Genomic DNA, 23,235 nt, shown 5'->3' with positions numbered 1-23,235 from the left:
AATGTGGTACTTTTACTTTTATTTGAGCAGATTTTTGTCTATTTATTTGTACTTTTACTGAAAAAGTCAAATGTATGAATACCTCCTCCACCGCTGGCTTCCTGTACTGACTGTCCCTCCAGACCAGTCAAAGCAAATGCATAAGAGAAGCATTTAAAGGCTTTCTGACATTTACTAAGTCAATTTTATGTGTGTGTACTATTCAGATATGCACACTGGGAACAGCAGCTGCTGTCGACTCAACACATGTGATTTTTATAACAAGCTCACACTCCTCCTGACTGGAGTCATTAAATTAAAAACCTCTTCACTGGGGAACGATTATTGTATGTTTTCAAGAAAAGACACCGCGATGGATGCGTAGGTGGACAGGTCTGGAGTTTAATTTGTTTCCGTCTAGGGGGTTTACTGACATCTGTGTTTTACAGAGTCGGGACGTGTAAAGATTGCCCTCTCTGACTTCCGCTGAGCTCATTCCTGTGCCTCATTCTTTAAAAAAAAAGGAGTGAAAATAAGAGGGTCATTTTGACTTCAGGATCTCAACTAGCGAGTGAATAATTTCTTTTGGGCCTGGGTTGAAAGGCAAAGTGGTGTGTGGCAATTTCCACTGTGACCAACTCCTGATGCATGTAACAGGAGAACAGGGGTGAGCAAGAATAAGGAATAGCTCTAAAAAAGGAAATAACATTTGTGTGAGATGCCAATGACATTAAATCAGTCACTTGCAGTTCCTTAGAATTATTACTACTCTGCCAAGGAGGTTGTTTTCATTGCTATTTGTCTATTACACACAACAACTAGGGCAACGTCTTCTTGAAACTTGATGGAACGGTCTCTGGGCCAAGGCAGAACCCATTAACGTTTGGAGCAGATTTCATTACGAGGAAGGATCCGGGAATTTTTCTTTCTGTAGCATTGCCAGATGGTGTTTTCCACATTTTTGTGAATTTCTCAAGAAATAATGCATTTTTTTTAAACAAAAACATTGAGTTTGGATCTGGATAAAGACCTGGACAATAGAGAGATGAAGTTTGCTCTTCTCCAAGTGCCCTTATAGTAGTGTGTATAGTTTTTAGTCCTTGAAAAGATAATTACAAGTGTATGTTATGCTATATGTGCATATATTTTCAGTATTACGCAAAAACTCTGGTGGATTTCCACAGAACCAGGTGGAAGGACGGGATATGGGCCAAGAGAAAACCTATTAAATTTTGGCACAGAATTTGAAAAAAAAGGGTCAGATCCAGGAATTTTATACCACTTTCTTTTGACAGGGAATAATTAATTTATAGGATTGATATCTGTGAGTGTGAGCAAAATGGTGTGGCTTGAATTTAAGGGGACTGTTGGCTATAGTGGAGGTTTGCACTCTACTCAGTGCAATTTGGGTTTTTAACGTATTTCCATCCATTTTGCAAAGTCCTTTTGAAATTCCTTGTGTCTGAATAGTTCTTTATCAACAAACTGGCCAAACTTAACATTTAAAAGATTGATGCATTCACTTAAATAAAAAGTGGGAATGGTGCACAAAGAAATGCTCATAATTTGCTTGTGCACACAAACGCATTTCATATAGACACAAAAACATCCTGTTTTCTTCCACATGGCCCCAATCACCTCATTATCATTCTCTTAATTCTTCCTCGAATGGGAGTCAGTGGTTTTGGCCAGGGCAGAGCCCAGTTATTTGACCGCAGCTGCTTTAACCCCAGGCCAAGTGGGACACACATCCACACAGCATCCAAACCCAGCACTCACAGCGCATCCACACGTCTGCTGAAAACACTAGAGCAGACCCTCGAGGAGTGACGCACAGAGAGAAGACAGACTGGAAACAGACAAATACTGAGGACGGGTTGGACAAAGAGAGAAATACAAGCACAACACATTGACAGAGAGTACAAACTTAGCAGCATTTGCAGAAGCCAAATACGTAATCAGCAATAACTACGGTCATTTACAACATTTCAGCAACTGAACAAAGACTGATTTGTGGCTATTTTCGCTTAATGATTCCAAACTGTCAGAAAGTAAAACTTCGCAGGCTTCCTTCAGGTTAAACACACTCATGAACTCGTTCCCACAAAGTCATATTGATATCCTCTCCATCCATTTCAAATCCATCTAAAGCCACCAGCGTCTGCCAGCTCCCTCAGGATCTGTCCGTCACGCATCAGTTTGTCTCAATGAGGGATTCTCAACACGCACTTACACACGCCACCAACAGAAGACGGACTAACCAGGCAGAAAATAATTGTACCGTGTTGCTTTCTCAACCCAAAAGTTCTAAACCAAGACTTACATAATTTTTCGGACACGTAAGTGTGAGGTTTCCTAAATTTAAGCTGGACTCTGTCGTCACATTTAATGTCCTGAAGGATAAAGACCTATCGAAGGAAATATGTAAAGAAGATGAAGCAGGATCAAGCAGGTCTTACATGGCCAAGTCTGTGGCTGCTGTAGTGGATACAGATGGAAGCAGGATGCTTGGAGAGTTGCTGGAGGAAACCATTGACCTTGAATTGGGCTTTTAAAAACCTCCGTGCTATGTTGAATTGAAGGGTTTTGTTCCAGCATTTGGAAAATCTATTAGAAAATGTCTCAGACTAAAAGAGACTAAAACAAATTGTGCAGCTATTTTTGAGATTGTAAATCACCAACTGCTGGACTCAACTGCTCGGTTAACAAAACGGCAAATTCCCAGACGATACAACTTAATGTTGAAGACATATTTAGTTACTTCTGCAGAGATAAAGAGTCTGCAGCATCCGGGGCAGACGCTACTACAGCTTTGACCCGATTCAGCGGCTACATCCTTAAACCAACATTTTGTTGGACTTTAGCTCGTCCCATTTCAAATGTGGACCAGAACGTCTGAGCGTCTACAGAGCAGATGCACTCGCTGCCGTGACCTATGAACTCAGCTGAACTCTCAGCCTGATTATTTCTACCCTCACTGGCTGCCTGTCAACACTTCCCCAGGGATACGTGCGAGTCAGGAAACTGAAAAGGGTTCAGGGTTTATCGATACACGCTGACAGAGAATGGAGGGATGAGTTGGAACGCATCTTTGAAAATGATCTGATGAAAGATGGGTCAAAAAAATAAATTCATGAAGCATGCACAGATTTGCTGAATCATAGAAAACTGAAACGCTGATTCAGTTTATTCAATAAATCAGGGCTTTGGCTTGGATTTGTTCCTAGATCCTGCTTTCACTTGTTTTTATTGTCAGTTTATATCTGGTTTCTACTCTGCTTTTGTCTCTTACTTGTCATGCTCACTTTTAAAATTAAATTATCCTTCGCCAATTCCCTACTTAATTTTCTCTATATCCAAATCTGTTTTCTTCAACTTTAAATTCTGCTTTTCATCTAAGGTCAGTTGCATCAGGCTTGTCTGCGTGTTACGTTGTGTGTCTGTGGATGAGGAGGCCTCAGGGTCTTCTAGATGTTAAGAGGTCGGAAAATAGGCCCCTGTCTCTGGAAAATATTCAGTATCCATTTCAGAGCGGAGGGCAGGGGTGAGCGGAGTGTGCTGAGAGAAGGAGCAGGAGTGCTGTTGAGTAACAAAGGCAAATATTGTCGTATGAATCGTTGCATTAAATCTGCAGTTGGAGATATAAGGATTAAACAGTCGAGCAGTGAGGGCGATTTTGTGGTACACACTTCATGAACAAGGAAAACGTTGAGTCGATCCTATCCTATAGGAACCCGTCCGGAACAAGGAGAATTTGATAATCTGATCGAGGAGCTGCAAAATTATCCCGATCGCTTCCAAGTACATTTCAGGATATCAGTGTGGTCCAGTTTGATGCACGACAAGCAACACTGAGACATTATGAAGAAGGAAACAAATTTCCCTGATCCAATTGACCTCAAACAGCAGCTGGCAGTACGTCTAAGGAAAGGACACGCAGACGCACACTAGGCCAATGTCAGCAAATCAAACATGTTGCAAAAACTTGAAGGAACAAGTATTTATGTAGAAAGACTTCAAGATGCTCTCTGTTTCATATCAGACAAAAACAAGGCGGTCAGTTAGTCAAGTAATGTGTTGTTGACGTCACCCTGGAACACAGGCCCATGCACAACCAGTACGTCAAAGAATATTGGAAGAAAGCAATGGATAGATTAATAAAAGTCGTAGGAGTCACAGACCCAAATACTTGTTTCCCTGAACGAGAGTTAGTTCCACAAGAAAAAAGTCCAAAGGAAATGTCGAAATATGGCCACAGTTTTTTTCCTAGAAACATAAGCACTGTTAATGTCAACACTGACAGCGAGCAGCTCAGTCAAAGCAATCTGAGCGAAAAACGCTCCAACACATATTTGAGGTTGATGGATAAAATTATAAAAGAAGAGAATTGAGACTATTTCTGTCGAGAGTGATTCAACATGAAGAGGCCCAGAGGAGCGGAGCAGGAGACTAATGCATTTCTTCCTCCTGAACCCAAAACACACACACACATACACACACACAGTCATGTTGAGTCTATCGTGTCGATCACTGCAACTGCGTCTGAATCATTTTCCAAATACGCCCTGAGCACCGGGGCCAGGTAAGGTGTGTCTGTGTTTAAGAAGTGCTCATAATTACAATATGAGTTCATGGCATGAACGTAAAGTCAATTAGGAGCCAAAGTAGAAGTCGAAAGTCACATTAAGATATCTGCTTACAGCAGAAATTACATTTGCAATACATCACCGTCTGTGTTTTGACTGAAAAAAGGGGGAATTTCAGGTAGCACTGGCTTTTCCACAACCAACGCAATATGTAATGATATTTAATCCTTCATATATTCAGTGAGTATATAGTTTTATGATTTAAACTGAACAACTTGAGAAGTACAATGACTAATTATCTCTATTAAACCTGTGATGGAGGTGCTGCTGTGTACTGGTCGATAGATGCTCCAAATATTTACTTTATGAGCTGTATAACTTCACCACCTCTCTAAAAGTATGTCATGTTTATTTTCCTGGATTATAAGTGAGATGTTACCGTCCTGATTTACCACCTCACAGGTTCATGAGGTGATATATACAGTAATGGTCGTGACCCACATCCCAGACTCAGAAAGTATAAATGTGCCGTCTAGTGTCTGTGGACGTTTCTGTTCCTGTCTGGTCTCAGTCTTATCAGCGCTTCTCTGGCTGGTAGGTGAGGCGGCCCCGTCTGCTCCATTCTTCTCTCTCACCCATCCCTGCCGCAGACCCTGTGACACTGAGGAGGAGGAAGAGGAGGAAGAGGAGGAGGAGGCGACGGGGCCAAGCAGAAGGAAGAAGCAGACACACTGAGGGGGAGGAAATGATTAAGGGTGAGATGGCGGGAAGAGACAGTTGCTCAGACAGGAAACAGAGTCTTTTCTTATCAGCTTATCTCGACTGGGTCCAGCCTTTGGGACCAGATGAAAGAGATGCACCTTGCTTTCATTTGTTGCAGAGGGCCCTCGTTTGCATCGGCTGAAATCGAGGCCATTTGCTGTCTCCTTACGGCTCCTTCCTCTTACACAGGAGACTTCAGAGTGAAATTTCTCAAAAGCTGCTGGTGAGAATTTACTGGCTTGTTTAAAAGCAGCCCTGTAACTCGGCCAGATGAGTAAAAATACAAATAAAAAAAAATCTCCCCAGTGAGCAAATATGTTTTCTAGAAATGAAAAGGCCTCTGAAAATCGCCACGCCGTGCACAAAATTTTCCAGCTTTCAGGTGATGGATGGTGTTCATTACCCACATTCATTTGCAGCACTCTACATCTCATTACTTGAGCTTCATACAGGACAAGAACGTACAGTTCACCTCCATACGCCAAATATAAGCAACTTACACAAGCCTCATTTAATCTAATAGACAATGTTTTGAAAAACAATACTGCATATAATGGCTGTAATGCGTCAAAGCCGACGACGATGACGTCCCCCTGCCTGAGCGAGTGCTGGGGGATGTCTGCGGCTCTGGAGGCGAGCATAATGGAAAGGCATAGAAATGGGGAGAAATAGTGCTGACCCACTGGAATGAGACGGGGGCCTCACAAACGCAGCCCCAAGATATTTGTTTCGCTTATTGTGGTCTGGCAAAGCTCAATGCAGAAAGGCCTCGTCTCGCGTAGAGTCGTATGGAGAGTGACGGACAAGTGACCACCTCGTATGAATCATCAACTTGGACGACACTGGACAAACACTGGCTTTAATTCAGACTCAAATTGGAAAAAGAAACAAGTGCGGCTTTACTCAAAAAGATATTAATCCTAAACCACCTGGTAAAATATGTTTCTGAATAATACAAGGTGAAAAACAGAACTCCTGCGAAGACTAAATGAAAGTATTAGGCTGTTTATTAGATTTTTAAAAATCATAATGGAACCTACACAGCTCCGCAAACTCTCCTGATTGGTCCGTAATATATATAATAGCATTTTTGATAAACTTCACACATTAACAGTAATACTGCACACGTGCAGCATGTCTGGAAATACCGGCACACACATTCCCATGCATAGTTTTGTATGTATAATATGAACCCTCTGACTTATATATGATGACAACCATGTAAAGACATGCAGCTGCTACACAAACTGTGTGTGAGTGAATAATGAGCGTGTGTGTGTGTGTGTGTGTGTGTGTCTACTGGGCACATTAGGAGCCACTGGAACTTAAAAGCGATTCCGCTACAGATTTAAGTCCCAGAAACAAACTCCTTTTTATTATGAGGCTCATTTTAACGCTGGTAAACTCTGTTTTGACCCAGATTCAGTTCACCGCAGCACCACCACTAACCAACAGTCAGGTAAAAACATTAGCCACATTCTTCCTCCATCCAGGGCTTCCCCTCCCTCTTTTTTCCTCTCATTCTTCCATCCTTTGTCCCACTCCTTTTCTTTCATCATCTCTCCTCACACGCTGCCCATCTGTCTGTGTCTTATGCAACGCAGAAGGCAGATTGACACAGTGAGGCCGCCAAGTCCAGTTTAGCGCTCAGTGTTGCTTCGCCAAAGCAAGGCCTTTTTTTTTTTTTTTTTTTAAGTCTGGCAGCGCATAGGGACGCAGAGGTAAATCTTCAGGATGGAGACGAATGATGAGACAGAAAACTAGTGATGGCAGTGGGGATTTTTAGCTGGCTTTTACAGAAACAGCAATTTCTCTCTCTGTGTTTTTATAGCTGACACTCGTATCCAAAGCAAGCTATAATAAAAGCAACAATGGAAAAAAAATTAACTCCTGGATCTACAAGATTAATAGCAGCCGACAAAATAAAGCGAAAAGGCTTTGAGTTACGTTGCCTTGAAGATACTTGGGTCACGTAAAAGGTAAAAGCAGGGAAAATAAAAAACAAGCTAAAAAAGAACTTTTTCAGCGAGCGGAGGAGGAGCCGTGTTTCAGTTTGTACCAGTCGACCTGAACTACTTCTGTCTCAAATACGGCCCCGCAGTTTATTCCTCAAGGACCCGAACACACCAGTCAGCTCCTTTAGAAGACGCGCTGGAAAGCTACAGGATGAGTGATGTCATTATTTATAAGGTTATCATGTCGGCGGCGAGGTTGAGGATAGACAGATCCCGAAAAACAAGGCAAAGTGAATCATCATGACAAAGAGCTGCACTCTTAATAAACTCCTAATGTCCGACATTTACCCCTCGTCTACATTATTTCACGAGCAGAAACAGACACAGACTGATGGGCTGGTTTTCATCAGTGAAGTGGAGACAAATAGAAAGAGGAATGGACTTGATTTAAGTTCTATATATTTGAGTTTCCTTCTTATTTAGTTATTTATTGTAAAATTTAACGTCAAACTGTGTAGTATCAAGCCTCCGTTACATTTTCTTTGTCTCAAGGGTTTTATAACAACAGGTAATTCATTATTTTAATATCTATAGTTTTTTTTTACTCCTACAACGATATCCACATACATTTGAGTCTCTTTTTACTTTATCCATGACTCAAACACTTTCTGATCAAAATCAGACAATCAAGAATGTTTTAGTTTAACTGCTGTTATATTTTTCTAGAGCTTTAGGTGTTTTGATGCTGTGAGACTTTGGTATTGTGACAGAAAAAGAGGAAGCATGCTGGCAGCAGTATCACAGAAAAACTCAAACGATATGTGACCCTGAAGGCTTCGGTCTGACTCAAATAGAAATCTTTCCAGTTCATCTGACAGTGTTTTGAAACACTCTTTCCTTTGGTGGAACTGAATTGCTGCTTTGTCCATGTGTGTAACAGACAAACCGTCAGTCACGTCACAAAGCCAGGTTCTCGGTGAGAGGCGGCTGGAGTTGAACATCTCTTTCAAGCTCTCTTTTTCATTCCTCACATAACAACTTGTGTCACTTTAAGTGCATATAAATGACGACAAAATCGTTTCTTCAAGGGTGCCGGTGTGCACTCTTATCCAAACTGACACTTTGGAAAGCAGAGTGAAAAGCTGGCCATCGTAGTGAAGGGGGAAGACTTTTGTTTAACAACTGAGATAATGACGCACGTTGTCAGGGAGTCTCTGTGGGAAGATAATCAAAAAGTCGTACACATGAAAAGTGACAAAAATTGTTGTACAAATAAGAGAACAAGAGAGAAATGGAACCCTGACTTTCATTCTTTTTTCCGTAAGCAGGTAAATGTCAGATCATTGGTTTCAGAAAGTTTCAGAGATGGTCGGAGACACAGATGCTCCTGATTCAACATCCCGAACGTGTGTGCGTGTTTGTGGAGGGGTTTCCTCAGCTATCAGACACAAGGCCGGATTTGAGTTCATTCAGAACTGCTACAAACTCTTGAATGATGAACGGAATGTATTCCTGTTGCACTTCTCCAGTCTTATCAAATACTTCTTTTACATCAAAATTAGCAGGTTTACACGGGTAGAGGAGATTGCATTCCTGTTTTTTTTCACCCAGTGAGTCATGTTCGACGTCACAAACATGCCAGACAGAGAAACTCCACTTTGCTTTTGTTGCTCGAAATGAAGAAAAAAATTGCTCTTGCACGTCCTTCCCTAAATTTAAATTAACAATAAGCACGTGCCGGACGGTTCAATGCAAAGGGGCAGCGTCAGTGTCGAGATTGAAGAAGAAATTAGTTTGTTCCCATTCAACGTTTCACACACACACTCATGAGCAAATTGGGGTTCAGTGTCTGGCCCACTTCAGACTGGAGGAGCCAGGGATCGACCACCGACCTTCTGGTTGGTGGACGACCCTCTCTACCTCCTTGACAGCCTCCCACTGTCATCACTTGAAGTGTGACACCAACAGAGAGCGGGACAGGCAAAGTGACTTATTAGTACAAGACAGATAGATATAATGTGTTTACATTAGTTTAAGTGCAACGTTTGCCAAAGCAAAGTGAAAACTCCTGAACCAGAAATCATTCTGGAACCTGCGCACGTTGATGCTTTAAACCTCGTGTGTGATGTATGAGGTGAAAAGAGAGACAGAGATGAAGAGGAGAGCCCTGTCTCTACATGCAGGGCTGGTGGAAAAATGTCTCGCTTAATGGATTCCAGCTTTCTACGGCGCTCAGAACAGCCGAGACCAGCCAAGGGAATAAAATATGGCATCATTATTATTATACTGCAATTCTCAATTATCTTCTCTCTCCCTTTCTCCCCCTCTCTCTCACTTTCACTGTCTCTTTTCTTGCACACACACAATTGCTTTCCCCTTGAAACCTCTCATAGATAATAGAGATGTTCCGATACCATTTTTCCACTTCCTGATCCTGAGCACTGATCCAATACCAGTGCATTTTAAAAAACAAAAAACGTATATAACGTATTTTAACATCTGTATGCTACCAACGCTGTATGGAAGTTATGATTGCTCACAAATACATGAAGAATCTGAAAAACATAGAACTTGTTTTATTATCTAGTTAATAGAATATAAATAAATACTCTGGTATTGGTGCGTTTCTAATCGACACTTGGGACGAGAAAGATTTAGGGACGAAAGCACAACATCAGTATTTACGAGCACTCACACTTTACACAGTTCGACGCGCACGTGCACGCTCTGAGCCATTTCAGTTTCGTCTGTACACGCCGACAGCCGGATATGTGCCTTGTAGATTAGCATTAGCAGACCCATCCTTTACACGGCGAATGGAAAGAGATGACAAACACACACTTTTTCCCCTCTTTCCAGTCGGATTGAGGTGGACGATAAAACAAAACAGAGATGAGGTGATAAATCACAGACGGCCTGTTCACTTCCTCGATCATGCGGAGACACGGTAAAAGTCAGAATGAATCTATCAGGCATAGCGTGGTTTCTGGTTTTAAGGAATGGATCTGTATCTGCAAGGCTCGTTCTTCAGTGTAGACTGCACGTAGCGCTTCCATTACTCACACGTCGCTCAGGTCAGCCCATACGGACTCTCACCATGCAGAAGCCCCACTGCACTGTTATATGTGAATATCAGAGCGATATCCAATGTTATTCTTTTAATCAATAACCACCAACTTAAGAGCCTGAGCAGCAGCGCTCCCTGTCATCTCGGGGTTGTTTAAGACGACTACATCGCTTGATAAATGGCTCACAACATTCCGAGCCTTTGAGAATTTTTCGATAAGGCACCAAAGTTCCTCCTAGAAATATCTTTTGTTGGTGTTGTTGTGGTCTTTAGCAGCTGGGACGTGGCCAGCAGTCTCCTTATCTGCACTTAACTGAGGAGAGCGGGCTGAAAATCTGTCCTGAGGGCCAAGCTTTCAGCGCTAAGCCAGAGGATACGGTCCAGGGCTGTTAGCTTTAAACAGGGATGAAGTGGAAGGTAAATCTGCCAGAGGTCAGCTGACCTACCTTTTTTTTTGTCTGAAAAACTCAGCTGATGTGACACGTTCACAGAATTACAGATCACACCAAAGTGATTTATTTGGAAACACCTGCTTATTTGTGCAATCATCCAATCAGGACATGAGATTCAGTTAATTATCACATGGAAAATCCGAATTGGGGAAAAAATTAGCTCCCATTGATTGTGACAGTAAGTAGTACGTAGACGGGCTGTTACTTCAGATCTCCTTTCACACAGAACAATTTTAATTAAGGTGCGAAAAACTAAAACCATCAAGTGAGCTGCAGTTCTGCAGACGGAGACGCCTTCTAGATGAGAGAATAGAGGAGGGAACGAGAAAAGACCGTCCAGGCTGCTCGGATCTGACTCGGATAACAACTCTTTCCTCCGTTTAAGCAGAAAAGCATCTCAAAGATGGAGGAGCCTCGGTTACTGACTGGACGTGGTCACTGCTGCGCTTCAATGAGCTTTTTGTCCGACACCACATCTCTGACTTTGAGCAGATGATGCTGCAGCAGCCAGAAACAAGCGGAGCTATTTGCACGGCTATTAGCTGTTTTCATGTGGGACGACATTTAAGTCTCTGAAGTTTGCATCAGCTTTTCTCACTTCAATGCTCCCAGTCATAACATCTCCTTTGCATATTTGTCACCCTGCCACGATATTAGCCAGGTCGGCTTCCATCTGACTGTAAAATAACACAAGTGATTTAATGACACCTGCAGCATTTCTCAACAAGTTTCCAGACTGCACCTGAATTTTACCATGTGTGCTTTCAGTGCATCACCGAGATGAAGGCAGACCTGAGGCATGGGCTGAGGTGTGTGTGTGTGTTTATACACGACCACAGACCCTGTACCACCAACACAGCTTTTGCAGCTGGGCTGTTCGGACTTGACGGATGAATTGTGCCATATGTCCTGGGTGCATGTATGTGTTTGAGTGTGTGTGTGTGTGCATGCGGCTGGGTGTCAGGCAGCTCAAATCAACAAACCATAAACAAGCTGACATCTTGACCCCATGTAAACCCCACATAACCCCCAAATCCCTGCGTCCACATCAGGCTGACAAACTGTATTGCTTTTGTTTAGGAATCAACTAGAGCGCATTCTACCACAGTCACCTTGAATTCAACCGAGCTCCATCAAATTGAACACACTCATAGACTCAGTCACCGAAATGTTTCTGATTTTTTTCATCGAGATCCAGAAATGATTCCCTGGGAAATTGGTGAAAATCAAAAAAAGAAATCCTGGATCTGCCTCCTGATCCTGACCAGACAGACAGACAGACAGACAGACAGACAGACAGACAGACAGACAGAAAGACAGAAAGACAGACTGACAGACAGGGGTAAAAACTGTCTGGACCTTATCAGTAACACTGAAGCAATTCATATTCATCCAGAACGCTGCCCACGCTTCACATCCTTGATTTGATTTATGTGTGTTCCACTTTTCCAAACCTGCAGGTCGCTATGTGTTGGCATCTGTGTGCGTCTGTGCATGTGCATGCATGTGCTCACTCTTATTTTCACTGGAAACTCCTGAGCAATTAGCTGCCAAGTGGCTTCCCCTCACTATCTCCTGTTGTGTAATTTAAAGGAAGCAGCAGCAGCAGTAAAGTCGTGCAGGGCCTCATTAACTTCAACCTACGCTGAGCCACAGTCACTCCCTGACAACAGAGCGGGGCTGCAGGCTTACTGACACGCACACGCGCGCACACACACACACACACACACACACACACACACACACACACACACACACACACACACACACACACACACACACACACACACATTAACAGGAAAGGTTTCTGAGACAGTGAGTGAAATCTAAGAAGGACATTAACTTCTTTGGACGTATGTCGGCACTTTCATGAATCTCACGTTTCACTGGGATCAACATCAGAGACACTTTCACTTCATCTTTAGTTCTGACTCACCGCCGCCCTCTGGAAGGCTCCTTTGGTGTAGGTGCCGCCCCCTCTGTAGTTGATGGCCGGGATCTCCTTGTTGAACAGGGAACACTTGTGGTGGTGGGACTTGGGCGCTGTGATGTGGTCGACCCTCGTCACCACGTGGGTCTTGGATGAGAAGGTGACCAACGCCACCCGCGTGTTCTCCGCCGCCACAGGGAAGTCAGACAGCATCTTGCGTATGAATCTCAGCTCGCTCAGGAAGTTGTTGGCCCCCACACTGGACGACTCGTCCACCAGGAAGACCAGGTCCAGGCAAGAGCTTTTCTCGCGCAGCTCGCGGACGTTGCGCTTGAACGTCTGGCCGAGGCGCTCCACTTTGCTCTCTGCGCTCTCTGACAGGTTGCCGGCTGATGAGGAGGAGGAGGAGGACGATGTGAGGGTTGACATTTGCCTGGACCGGCGGGACTGCAGCTGGGGCTGGGACTGTTGGGCGGTGGTCCATACATCCAGGAGGCACAGGACTAGAAGACAAGAAGTCCATGATAGTGTTAAAGAGTACCTTTGCGAAATCATAGTGACAGTCACCTGCACGGAAGGTAAAAAGAAAACGTGGATCCTCAAGAGTAATTCAATGGAAATGTGTCTCTTATGCCTGCATCCGTGTCCAGGAACATAGCACACAGCAACAGTCCAGTGCAAAGTTCCTCAAAAGCATTGCTGGCTTGAGAGGAGGCGTTTTCCCCTGTCATTCATAACGTGCCTCCGTTCATCTGCTTCTTTTCTTCTCCAGTGGACGACAGGACGACAACTACAGTCCCAGGTGGAAAAATGTGAAAAAGGTTTAGGCTTGCTCACGAGTTATCTTCCTGCCTTCCTGTCTTTTCTGCAAAAACAAAACTGTACAGTGTATCTGGCTCTTTCTTTCTCTGTGTGTAAAAATCAATAAGTCCTCTCTTTGCCCTTCTGCCTGCCTCTCCTGTAAGTCAATCTTTCAGTTTGTGCATCAGATCCAAAACACCCCAGTCTCTCCTTCAGTCCTCTTCGGTCCCTGCGTGCTGCCCCTCAGGCTCCTGTTTGCCTATGTGACGCTCCTGCCTGCACCGTCAGCCAAGCTCTGAATGCTTGCTCCCCTCTTCTCCCCAAATCATTTCAAAAACACACACAGAGGAGGAGGAGGAGGGAGGAGGAGAAAAAGTTGAGAGTGAGAGAGAGAGAGAGAGAGGCTGAAGGGAAAAGGGGGCAGGCCAGTCGAGGCCGTGAAGTCATTTTTTTTCCCCTCTTCATCTCTCCTCCTCCTTTCCTCTCACCTCCCCCTCTCTCCCTATCTCTTTCTGTGTCACCCTCCCCCCTGTGCCCCCCCCCCCCCCTTCTCTCTCTCTCTCTCTCCGCCTGTCTACCTCTCTCGTCCGGACAGTGGAGGGAGGTTCGGTGTCAGTGCTGCGCCTCGCCTGTCAACTTGTCAACATTCCCAAAAGACAACACCAGCAACAGGCGCTGTGATCAACTCCATGTGTTCGCTCAACGTGCCCGATGCAGAGTGCGATCAAACAGAGTGAGAACGAACGGTGGGGCCAAAGAGATTAATCAGATTAAAAACTCAGGCAAGATTTGAGAAATTATACAAGACGGACATTTGGAGCTTTGAGGAAAAACTCTCAACCTGTGCCTCAGAGAGAGGAAACAGTTTCATGTGCGTCTGCTGTGGATACAGGTTTTGTCAAATCATCACTCTTTCAGTAGATATCACTCCCTTCTCCCCTCTGCTCGCTTTCTCTCTGCGTATCTTGTTCAAGAAATGGAAAAGAAGAGGGAAGAAATGCCCTTCTCGCTCTCTGGGTTTGTCTATTTCTTCCTGCACCACAGGGATTCGCACACACACACACACTAGACAGTTTTACTACATCTCCTCAGACTCTCATAGCCGCTGCCTCGTTCTCCGTCTGTCTCTCTCTGCTGCCGTGTTTTCCTTCGGAGATTTTATCTGTAACCAAAACAAAGGCAGCCGGTGTTACAGAGGCACACTGCGCCCATTAAACTAAAGGCCTGAGATTTACAGCAAAGAGTTGGATTCACAGAGCGCTGCAGAGGCTAATAGAGAAGGAAGAACCAGAGAAAATGAAGGAGTGGAGGAGCAAGGCAGAAGAGAGAGAGTGAGAGAGAGAGAGGGACAGGTACATTACAAGGCCAAAAGTGTGTGGACATCCGAACGCTGCATCCATTAGGGTTTTACCTTATTTTAACTTCCTGTCCATTAAAGTCTCCGAGTTATTGTCTGTCATTTTAGTTCGCTCCTATAACACTGATGTGAGTTTGGTTCTAATTAGTAATTTGATGATATATAAACCGGGTGAAACGTCAGGAGACTGACTCACGATTGTTTGAACGTGTGTATCGTCAGGACCTCGGTACCACGGCTACATCTCGCAGACTCCAAATGTGCAAGATGGCGTTGTTCGATTCCAGGATATTTCTGCTCCATTTCCGGATAGTGGAAGGAGGGGTCGTCCATCTTTATCTGAGGTCTATGAAAAGGTGAAGAAGGGACAGAGACAATTAAAAAGGGGAGGTGACAGAGGGTGTGTGCACGTGTGTGTTTTTCCACCAGTGCAGTCAGTCTTGTGTTATTGGACACAGTGACACGCAAATCAGACAGAGTGTTTACTGGTCGACATAAGCCAGGATTTCTCTCTCTCACTTAGAGACACTGGAAATTTCTGCACCAAAGAAGAAGAAGCTATGTAGCGGCCCGATAAACTGGATGAGAGAGCAGCTGAGACACACACACACACACACACACACACACTGACCCAGATCTACACACGGACGCAGACAGATACAAGAAAACACACACACTCACACATGGTGAAAGGGGGATGAGCACAGCTGTGACTTCCTGCTTTTTGGCACTGGAGACCCCTCACCAGACTTCCGTGGGGGTCCCCAGGGAGACAGGGGGTTGGTGGATGCATGTGTATGTGTGTGTGTGTGTGTTGATGGGGGGGGTTGTCACTGTGAGGGCGGGGTGGCCTATTTGTACAGTACAGGGCCTCTGAGAAGGTATCTATACATCGAGTGACTTAACAATTTGGGTAAAAACCCAAACCAAAACTTTGTTATCTTCCCTTCAACTCTTAAATCAAAATCAGAATCACTTCTTCTTTTTCTTATTCTTGGGTCAAATGTGCGGCACGGCAACACAATAGGCAGCGAGCTAGAGTCTCTTACAATGTGAAATCCAAGTAAAGCTCTGGAAATCATCATTGTTTGCCAGATATAAAATTAAACAAAATACAAAGAGACAGAACAAATGAGCAGACATGCTGCCACAGTTTGAATTTAATGTGTGCCTTCCTTAAATCCCAGACAGTTCCAGGCCCTTTTTTTGGAGCCACACTTCTGAAAACAAAGATGAGGACTTTCTGCGGATTTGTCAACATCACGCAAACATAAAATGGTGGATGTTTTTGGAAGTGTCACATGCTAATTAAGGCTGAGGGCTGAGGGACACATTTGAACATCTGTGTTTTGTCCTTTTTTTATGATAGAAAATGTATTTTTCTCTCGAGGGAAAACATTAAAAAAATATTTTCTCAATTCAAATTCTATATATATATATAAACATAAAGTTCATCATTGAAATGTAAAATATAAACTTTGTCATGGAGGGTTTGACGACTGAATATTTTAAAATATATAAATCAGCTGATAAATCAATATTTGATGTGTGATCACGTAATAATTCTACCATCCTTTCACATCAGTTTGAATTAAAAACAAACATGTGAAGATTTCTTTATGTGACTGAAAAGGTGTTAATGCTAAAAGCTTCGTTTGTGAACTTCATTTCCCATGAGCACTTGCCTGAGAGCCACAGGTGCGTTGGATTTAAACACACTCGTCTCCCTGAACTGGCTTTTTTTTCTTTTCTTCTTCGATCCCTGTGAAGACGAGTCCACAAACAGGGACGAGCCACAGAAAGAGTGTTTGACTTCATGAAGTGTTTAAAGTGGGATTCAGTTCTGAAAACCAACCTGGACGAGAGAAGCTTCAGTCTGTGGAGCGAACCTGTGAAAGTCTCCTGGAGGAGAAACTGAGTGTAAGTGTGTTCCGGTGGAAAGTCTCCGTTTGTGAAAGCGACAGAAACATTAGTTTAATGAGTTTTAATGAAAAAGAAAAAGTTCACTGACCCGGTTCCATCTTCTTCTCCTCTCAGGCTCAGAGTGTGTGTTTCTGCTGAGAGGAGCGACAGCGCCATCCGCAGGCCGTGTGGTGTCAGCACTAATGGATGACCGACCGAACAGTGAGTTATTATCATTTTATTTTCATTTAAAACGCGTTAATTCCTTTAGTTCATATCATTGAACTGTCTTCATTTGATGTAAAACATAAATGTTGTTGAACGATTTATAAATCTAATTTCTAAATCCAATAACAAAAAGACATTTCGAACTCATAACATATTTATTTTTTTAGCCCTAATCTAAAATAGGGAGTGCAACGAAAAAGCAGGTTTCTATTATTATTATTATTTTCTCATTAATTCATTAATTTATGTAAAATTATTAATAAAAGTCAATGATTGTTGAGCAATTCATAAATCTAATAACAAAAAGGCAATTAAACCATAACATATGTAAATCCTTATGTATATTTATGTGTAATGTAACAAATCTGTGGCTCTTACGATTTTTTTTAGTCTGTTTACTGTCCCAGTATTTCGTTCTTCCTCTCAAAATAAAGAAATGAGGAAAAAGAGAAGTGAAATTAAGAGATTATGTGAACCAAATCCAATTTTAACATACACAGCCAGTTCATTGAGTACTTTATTCTGAGTTGGAAGAAATATTTGATCCTTTTACTTTAATTGAAATACTAATACTCTAAACTGAATTTTAAGCATTTTTCTTGTTCAACTTTCTTCTATGTTTATTGGGCAAAGTCAAACATATTCCAGATTTTACGACATTGTTCAGACAGATTCATCTTTAGTGTTTTTGAAACGGTTTACCGGTGCTGTGATGAGAAAGACTGAAAGACTTCATAGCTGTCTGTCTCTGTGCACCATCTTCTGAGTGGGCCGATGCAGTAAAGGGAGCGCGCACCAGAGGGGGAAGTAAGACCAAAGTGCACATGGCAGCATCTCGTCTGATGCTGGTTTTATAAATCTCCTCAGCAGCTGTCACAGCACTATGTTGTAACATGTACGAGACGCTGCATGTCTGCGGCTGTGGCCCCTGTTTCCTGCAGAGGCGCTTATGCAGCCGGGGTACGGAAGTTCATCAAATATATGAGGAGATATACGCTCGCTGAATTCTGAGATATTCATTTGTATAGAAGTTAGGATGCATCCAGACTCTATTCAGTCTAATCAGAGATGGATAGATTCTTTATTTGGTTTGCAGCAATAATCACAGGAGGTTATCACACACCAACATGACAAAAGATGCTTACTTTTATATTGTATTTTCAGCAGCTCTGGATTGAGAGAGAGAGACATGTGCTAAATGTTTTTATTTTACAATCTCCTCACTCGCTCTGACTCATCATCTTTTCACATTCTACTGACTTGGCAGTTTTTAATTGTGCAAACACTGTTGTAGGCTGCAGGTCAATATGTTTGTTCCACGTGATTTAGTTTCACATTACTGAATATTTGCCTTATTCATGTACTTTGGGTTTTATCCTCAACCCTCTGATGAAAAATAAAGTGAACACTGATTGATAAGACCTCAACAACATGTGCCCGTAGGCTCTCACACTAATCACACCTTTGAATTATTTAATGCTGCTATAGTTTATAGTATGTCCTCATTTATAAACCTCCTCAGACGAATGCTGACGCTCACACTTGGCCCAGATTCAGACTGCAGCCTGTGCAGGGTGTGTTTGCTCCTGCACAAGCAGCCAGAATATCAATATGTCTGCATGATCAGGATGCAGCCTGCATCGAGTTGGTCAATGTCGCTGTGCATGAGTTTATATCTGTGTGTGTGTGTGTGTGTGTGAGAGAGAGAGAAATAGAGCTGTGTGAGACAGCAGTGGTAATACTAATGGCTTTATGTTTAGCTGAGACTATTTATAGCCCGTCCTGTGCTCACATGCTGAATAAATATTTTATAAGTCAACCCAGCCTGCAAGAAAATGACGTCCTCGAGATAGAAAATCCTCCACACACCCTCACAGATTTACCGACCTTTACCGAATAACCTCACACACACGTCACCTGATCAGCTGATCCTCCTCTGCATTGCAAACAGCACCGACTGGTTTTTATAGGCACCCATGTTGAAATCAGTCAGTCTGATATCTATTACCCATTTTATAATCAATGACAAATGCAGTGTTGCTTCAGTCATTTCATTTCTGCATCACGTGTTGTGTTGTCTTTCAAAATTGTGCAACCTCCAGAAAGATCCAGTCAGGGGCCTGCGTTCTTCAACGTGGCCATCAATCATCAAGCCATCAAATGAGACCCAAGCCAATTAAAATATGCAAATTCACGCATTCTCCACGGCGATCAAACCCGTTCTGTAACCTTTCCCTCTCACTGATGCTCCGCCTCACATCTGGGAGCTGATCAGTGCAACAACTGGGCCCCGACACGGATATTAATTCTTTGTGCTTTGCCTGATGGCACTTCAGCCGCTGTGTCCTTGATGTCGGGTCATGTTGCAATAACGCAAAGATGGAAAAATGCACACAGACACACAAACGCACAAGCCAAGAGGGCAGAGCATGTCAGAGATGGAAGGGAGGCATCATCGTGGGAAAGATCAACACAGGAGAAAGGTGTTAGATTCTACACCTTCACATATATAGCATGCACACACACACACACACACAGACACACACTCATGGCAACTCTTGGTTCCGTCCAAATCCACTGATGAGCCTCTCCTGGGTCTTTCAGCTTCATCTGATGGTCTTCCTCTGCAGATAACATTTACTCAGGTTGCTTGCTCAATGCCATATGCTGAAGAAAAGCATAGGATGTGGTTGAAAGCACATCCGCTGCTACTGGAACACTCACTGCAAGTCAACAAAATGTTATTTGACATATGAAATGTTGTGACACCACTTTATGATTAGATTGAATATGATGCCTGAGCAGCCACAGGACGCTCTGGATTTTGGTTTTTATCGTCTTGTCATGGTGCAAGTAAACAACCAAACCCTTTCATAATAAATCTAATTCTGACAGAATAATTGACAGTGTCCCTGAGGATCTTGGGAACAGGACCAGTTTCCTGCTCCAACCTGTGATCCAGTGATACACACACATCTGCACACAAAGCAGAGAACGATGTGTAGATACACTATCATAGTTAAGATACACAAACACAACATCAGGCAAAGATGTCGATTGTTTCTTTTTTCTTTCCTCCTTTCTTTCTTTCTTTCTTTCTCAGTGTTGATGAACAGCACCTCAGGGCTCAAACAAACGGGCTCAAGAGAGAAGGAAAAGGAAGAAAGTCTGAACTGAAGTGAGGGAGTAAAAAAAACAACAACTGTTCAGTGCAGACAAAAGAAACACGTAATAAACAATAAGAGCAGGGGGAGTGGAAGTGGGGGGTCAGACAGATGGAGAGGAGTGGGAGAGACGGAGGCAGAGAGAGAGTAAGATGAGGAGGTTGTGTCTTGAGGCAGCGTGAACTGGATTGAGCCAGACTTCGATAAAAACAGACTCAACCAGGCAGCGCTGACATGACACTCAGAGAGGCTGGAGGGGTGAGGCTGGGGGGGGGAAGAGGGAAATGAATATGACCAACACACACACACACACACACACACACACACATAGTTTATGTGAAAACAGTGTTCTTATCTGTGTTCTTTTTGAAAGAGGAAGCTCTGGTTATAGAGTTAAAGTGTGAGCTGGGATCAGCTGATCAGGATTATAGCACATGTCAACTCTTTTGTTGTTGTCAAGGGTTGAAGGACTTGATACTGAATGAATCTCAAACTTAGGCCAAGAAAATGAATCTCTGCTAAAATCTGTCAAGTTAGTTTTTGCGGATGTCTTCTGATCTACCGAACTTCTGGTCAGTTATTTTTGTTATTCCCAGGGAAGTGTTGACATTACTCTCTGATGTCCTGTGCTCCAGTGCGACCCCATGCTGTGATGGGAATATTGATTGGAAGAGTCAACAGTGACGTCAGAGTAAACACGGAGAAATCCTCGAGTGTGCGGTCTGGAGGCGTAGCTCGGTGTGAGACGCAGGCATCAGGCGAGTTCTGACTGGCCCAGGCTTCGACTCGCAGACGAAAAAAACATCACAAGATGATAATGATGCTGTCAGGAAGGAGGTTGACCTGTTTTTATTTGTGGCAACAAGTCAACGTGTGAAGTGGAACGACAAAATTAATTGTGGAATGATATTCACAGTAGAAGACAAAAAAACTGCAATTACAAGGACAGTGTCTCTATAAATGATGATCATTACAGAAACAAGCAACGGCAATGACTTAAACACAAAGTAAAATCAACAGCAACAAAAACAACACTGGACGACTCCTTTATGCTTTTATTGTAGAGGCTGATTAGATCTAATGTCATTTCCTGTATCTGCAAATATTTTAGTTTCCATGTTTAGCAGGAAAGTCAAGTGTTTTTACAAGCAATAAACCATGTTTACCATTTACTGACGCATTGCTCCAAGTGTTGACGTTTCCAGCAAGTCTGGTTTTAGTTACTTATTTGATTCCATAAAAACTCTGGCTCCATATACACACATCGATATTTCGGCTTCCTCTTTGTGCTACTTCCATGTTTATATACAGTCGATGCAGCGATCATCTTTTTAAATAGATTCACACAGAAAGACGTCGATTCAAACAAGTTTCGAGTCTGATTATTTATTTTCACAACATATAGAAATTAATGGTAAATACACTCTTTTGTTCCAAAGTTTGAAAACTGATTGATATCAATTAAAACACGAGAAGAACGGTGATTACAATTCTTCCTTCACATGGATTCATTTAGAATCTTCGGCCTCAATCCATGTCAAGTTGAATCTGCTTGTTTGGGTCCTGAATGTCTTTTCGAGTACATTTTCCCAAGAACTCATATGTTTCTGGGGACGTACGTGGTAAACACATGGCTCGAGTTACCATCCCCTCCCTCATGATCACACATCCCCTCACCACTCCCATCTTCCTCCTCCTCCTCCTCCTCTTCCAATTGCTTTCAATCCCTTTCTTTGCTTCCCCCGTTTCTGTTCTCGTCACCTTTCTGTCTCTTCTACAACTCTTCACAAGTCTCTCTCATTCTCGTAGGGGTCACAAACATCTTCGCTTTCCATGACCTTTCTTTCAGCCCTGCTCCGGCTCTCTCTCTCTGTCGTCCCCCCCCCCCCCCCCCCCCCCCCCCCCCCCCCCCCCCCCCCCCCCAGCTCATCTTACATTTCTGTAAACAAGTGTTTATAGATGTACAGGTTTGAATAACCAGCATGTGACGTAGCTGAGCCACATGAAGGAACATGTGCTCGGCCTTCCTTTGGAATTGGACGACATGGAGATTTCCAGGAAATCAATGGGTGGCGACGTATCTGCAGTGGAGTCATTGCTTGGCTCCTTACTTGGTGTTTAAATGCAGAGCAAAGGACGCAGTGCTGATGTGTGTGAAACCATGAACAAAGCATCTGTGCATGTGCAACGATTTATAATTAAATCAGTCAGTGCTTTTAATTCTAAAGGATTGTTGCATGTTACAAGAGGCAGAAATACATCCAATCCCATTCTGGACTCATGCATTTCATGAGAGGAGCTGGAAACGTTTTAGTTTTGGCTCATGTGCCATAAAAACAAAAAGCTGTTTGCATGTTTTGTATTAACAGTGTTACACTATGTTCCCTGAACTTTTTTTGTTACGCCTCCTGCTCCTCCTCCTCCTTCTCCTCCTCCCTCTCCTCCTCCCCCTTGAATGGTCACAAGTGGAGCTGGGTTTAATGCCAAACACAGTGTTCAGTGCAGCAGCACCATTGTTCTCCTGCCGTCACTCAAGCGTGATCAGATTACAGTCAAGATTGTTTTCCACGCTGACTGTACTGTGTGCAAGATCTGCAACCAGTTATTCCAGAAAATGAGTGGGCTACTAAAGGTTGAGAATCAAATTGACTGTAACCAGATGAAGCCGCAATATATCAACAACGTGCAGAGGTGATGCAAGTAAAGGAGAAGGAAACAGGCTGGGAGGGAAGATACTAGTTGAAAGACATGCAAACGACTTTCTGTTTACAGCTCTATACTCACCCATGGCGTCCCATTCAACGACAGCCACAGGCTGACTGCTCTGACCCATTCATCAAACTGTAATGATGGGAGACACCTTTCTGATGAAATGATTTCACAAATCAAACACCCACCCTCTCCCAGAAAGAGTAAGACAATAGTTGCATATCACAGGAAACCACTGATTGTGTGAAGTAATCAAAAATCAGAATTGGATTTAGCCAAATTTGTCTGAGGAACTCACATGACAACACTTGTGATACTGTGGAATATTTACAATTTTTTTTCT

The 23,235-nt window shown here is 43.2% G+C and overlaps 1 protein-coding gene and 1 long non-coding RNA gene across 4 annotated transcripts in view; one reads left to right on the top strand and one right to left on the bottom strand.

Moving 5' to 3' along the window:
* Positions 1 to 15,235, bottom strand: part of svep1 (sushi, von Willebrand factor type A, EGF and pentraxin domain containing 1) — an 82,699-nt gene extending 67,464 nt beyond the window's left edge. The window contains exons 1-2 of one of the 3 annotated variants that reach the window (XM_069519134.1): positions 15,086 to 15,235; positions 12,738 to 13,234 (exon numbers count right to left, since the gene is read on the bottom strand). In XM_069519134.1, coding sequence (XP_069375235.1) covers positions 12,738 to 13,160 — 423 coding nt within the window. In that variant the 5' untranslated portion in view covers positions 13,161 to 13,234; positions 15,086 to 15,235. Of the gene's footprint in view, positions 1 to 12,737; positions 13,895 to 15,085 lie in introns of those variants that run through there. The other 2 variants (XM_069519135.1, XM_069519133.1) reach the window with 2 other exon arrangements.
* A 1,334-nt stretch (positions 15,236 to 16,569) lies between these two features.
* Positions 16,570 to 21,353, top strand: LOC138406582 (uncharacterized). Its single transcript, XR_011239985.1, has 3 exons — positions 16,570 to 16,809; positions 16,927 to 17,013; positions 20,780 to 21,353. It is a non-coding gene; the product is annotated as an uncharacterized lncRNA (long non-coding RNA).
* The last annotated feature ends 1,882 nt before the right edge of the window (positions 21,354 to 23,235 follow it).

The sequence above is a fragment of the Paralichthys olivaceus genome, chromosome 22, assembly GCF_024713975.1.
Source record: "Paralichthys olivaceus isolate ysfri-2021 chromosome 22, ASM2471397v2, whole genome shotgun sequence".
NCBI lineage: Eukaryota > Metazoa > Chordata > Actinopteri > Pleuronectiformes > Paralichthyidae > Paralichthys > Paralichthys olivaceus.
This window is presented reverse-complemented; position numbering and strand designations above follow the sequence as displayed.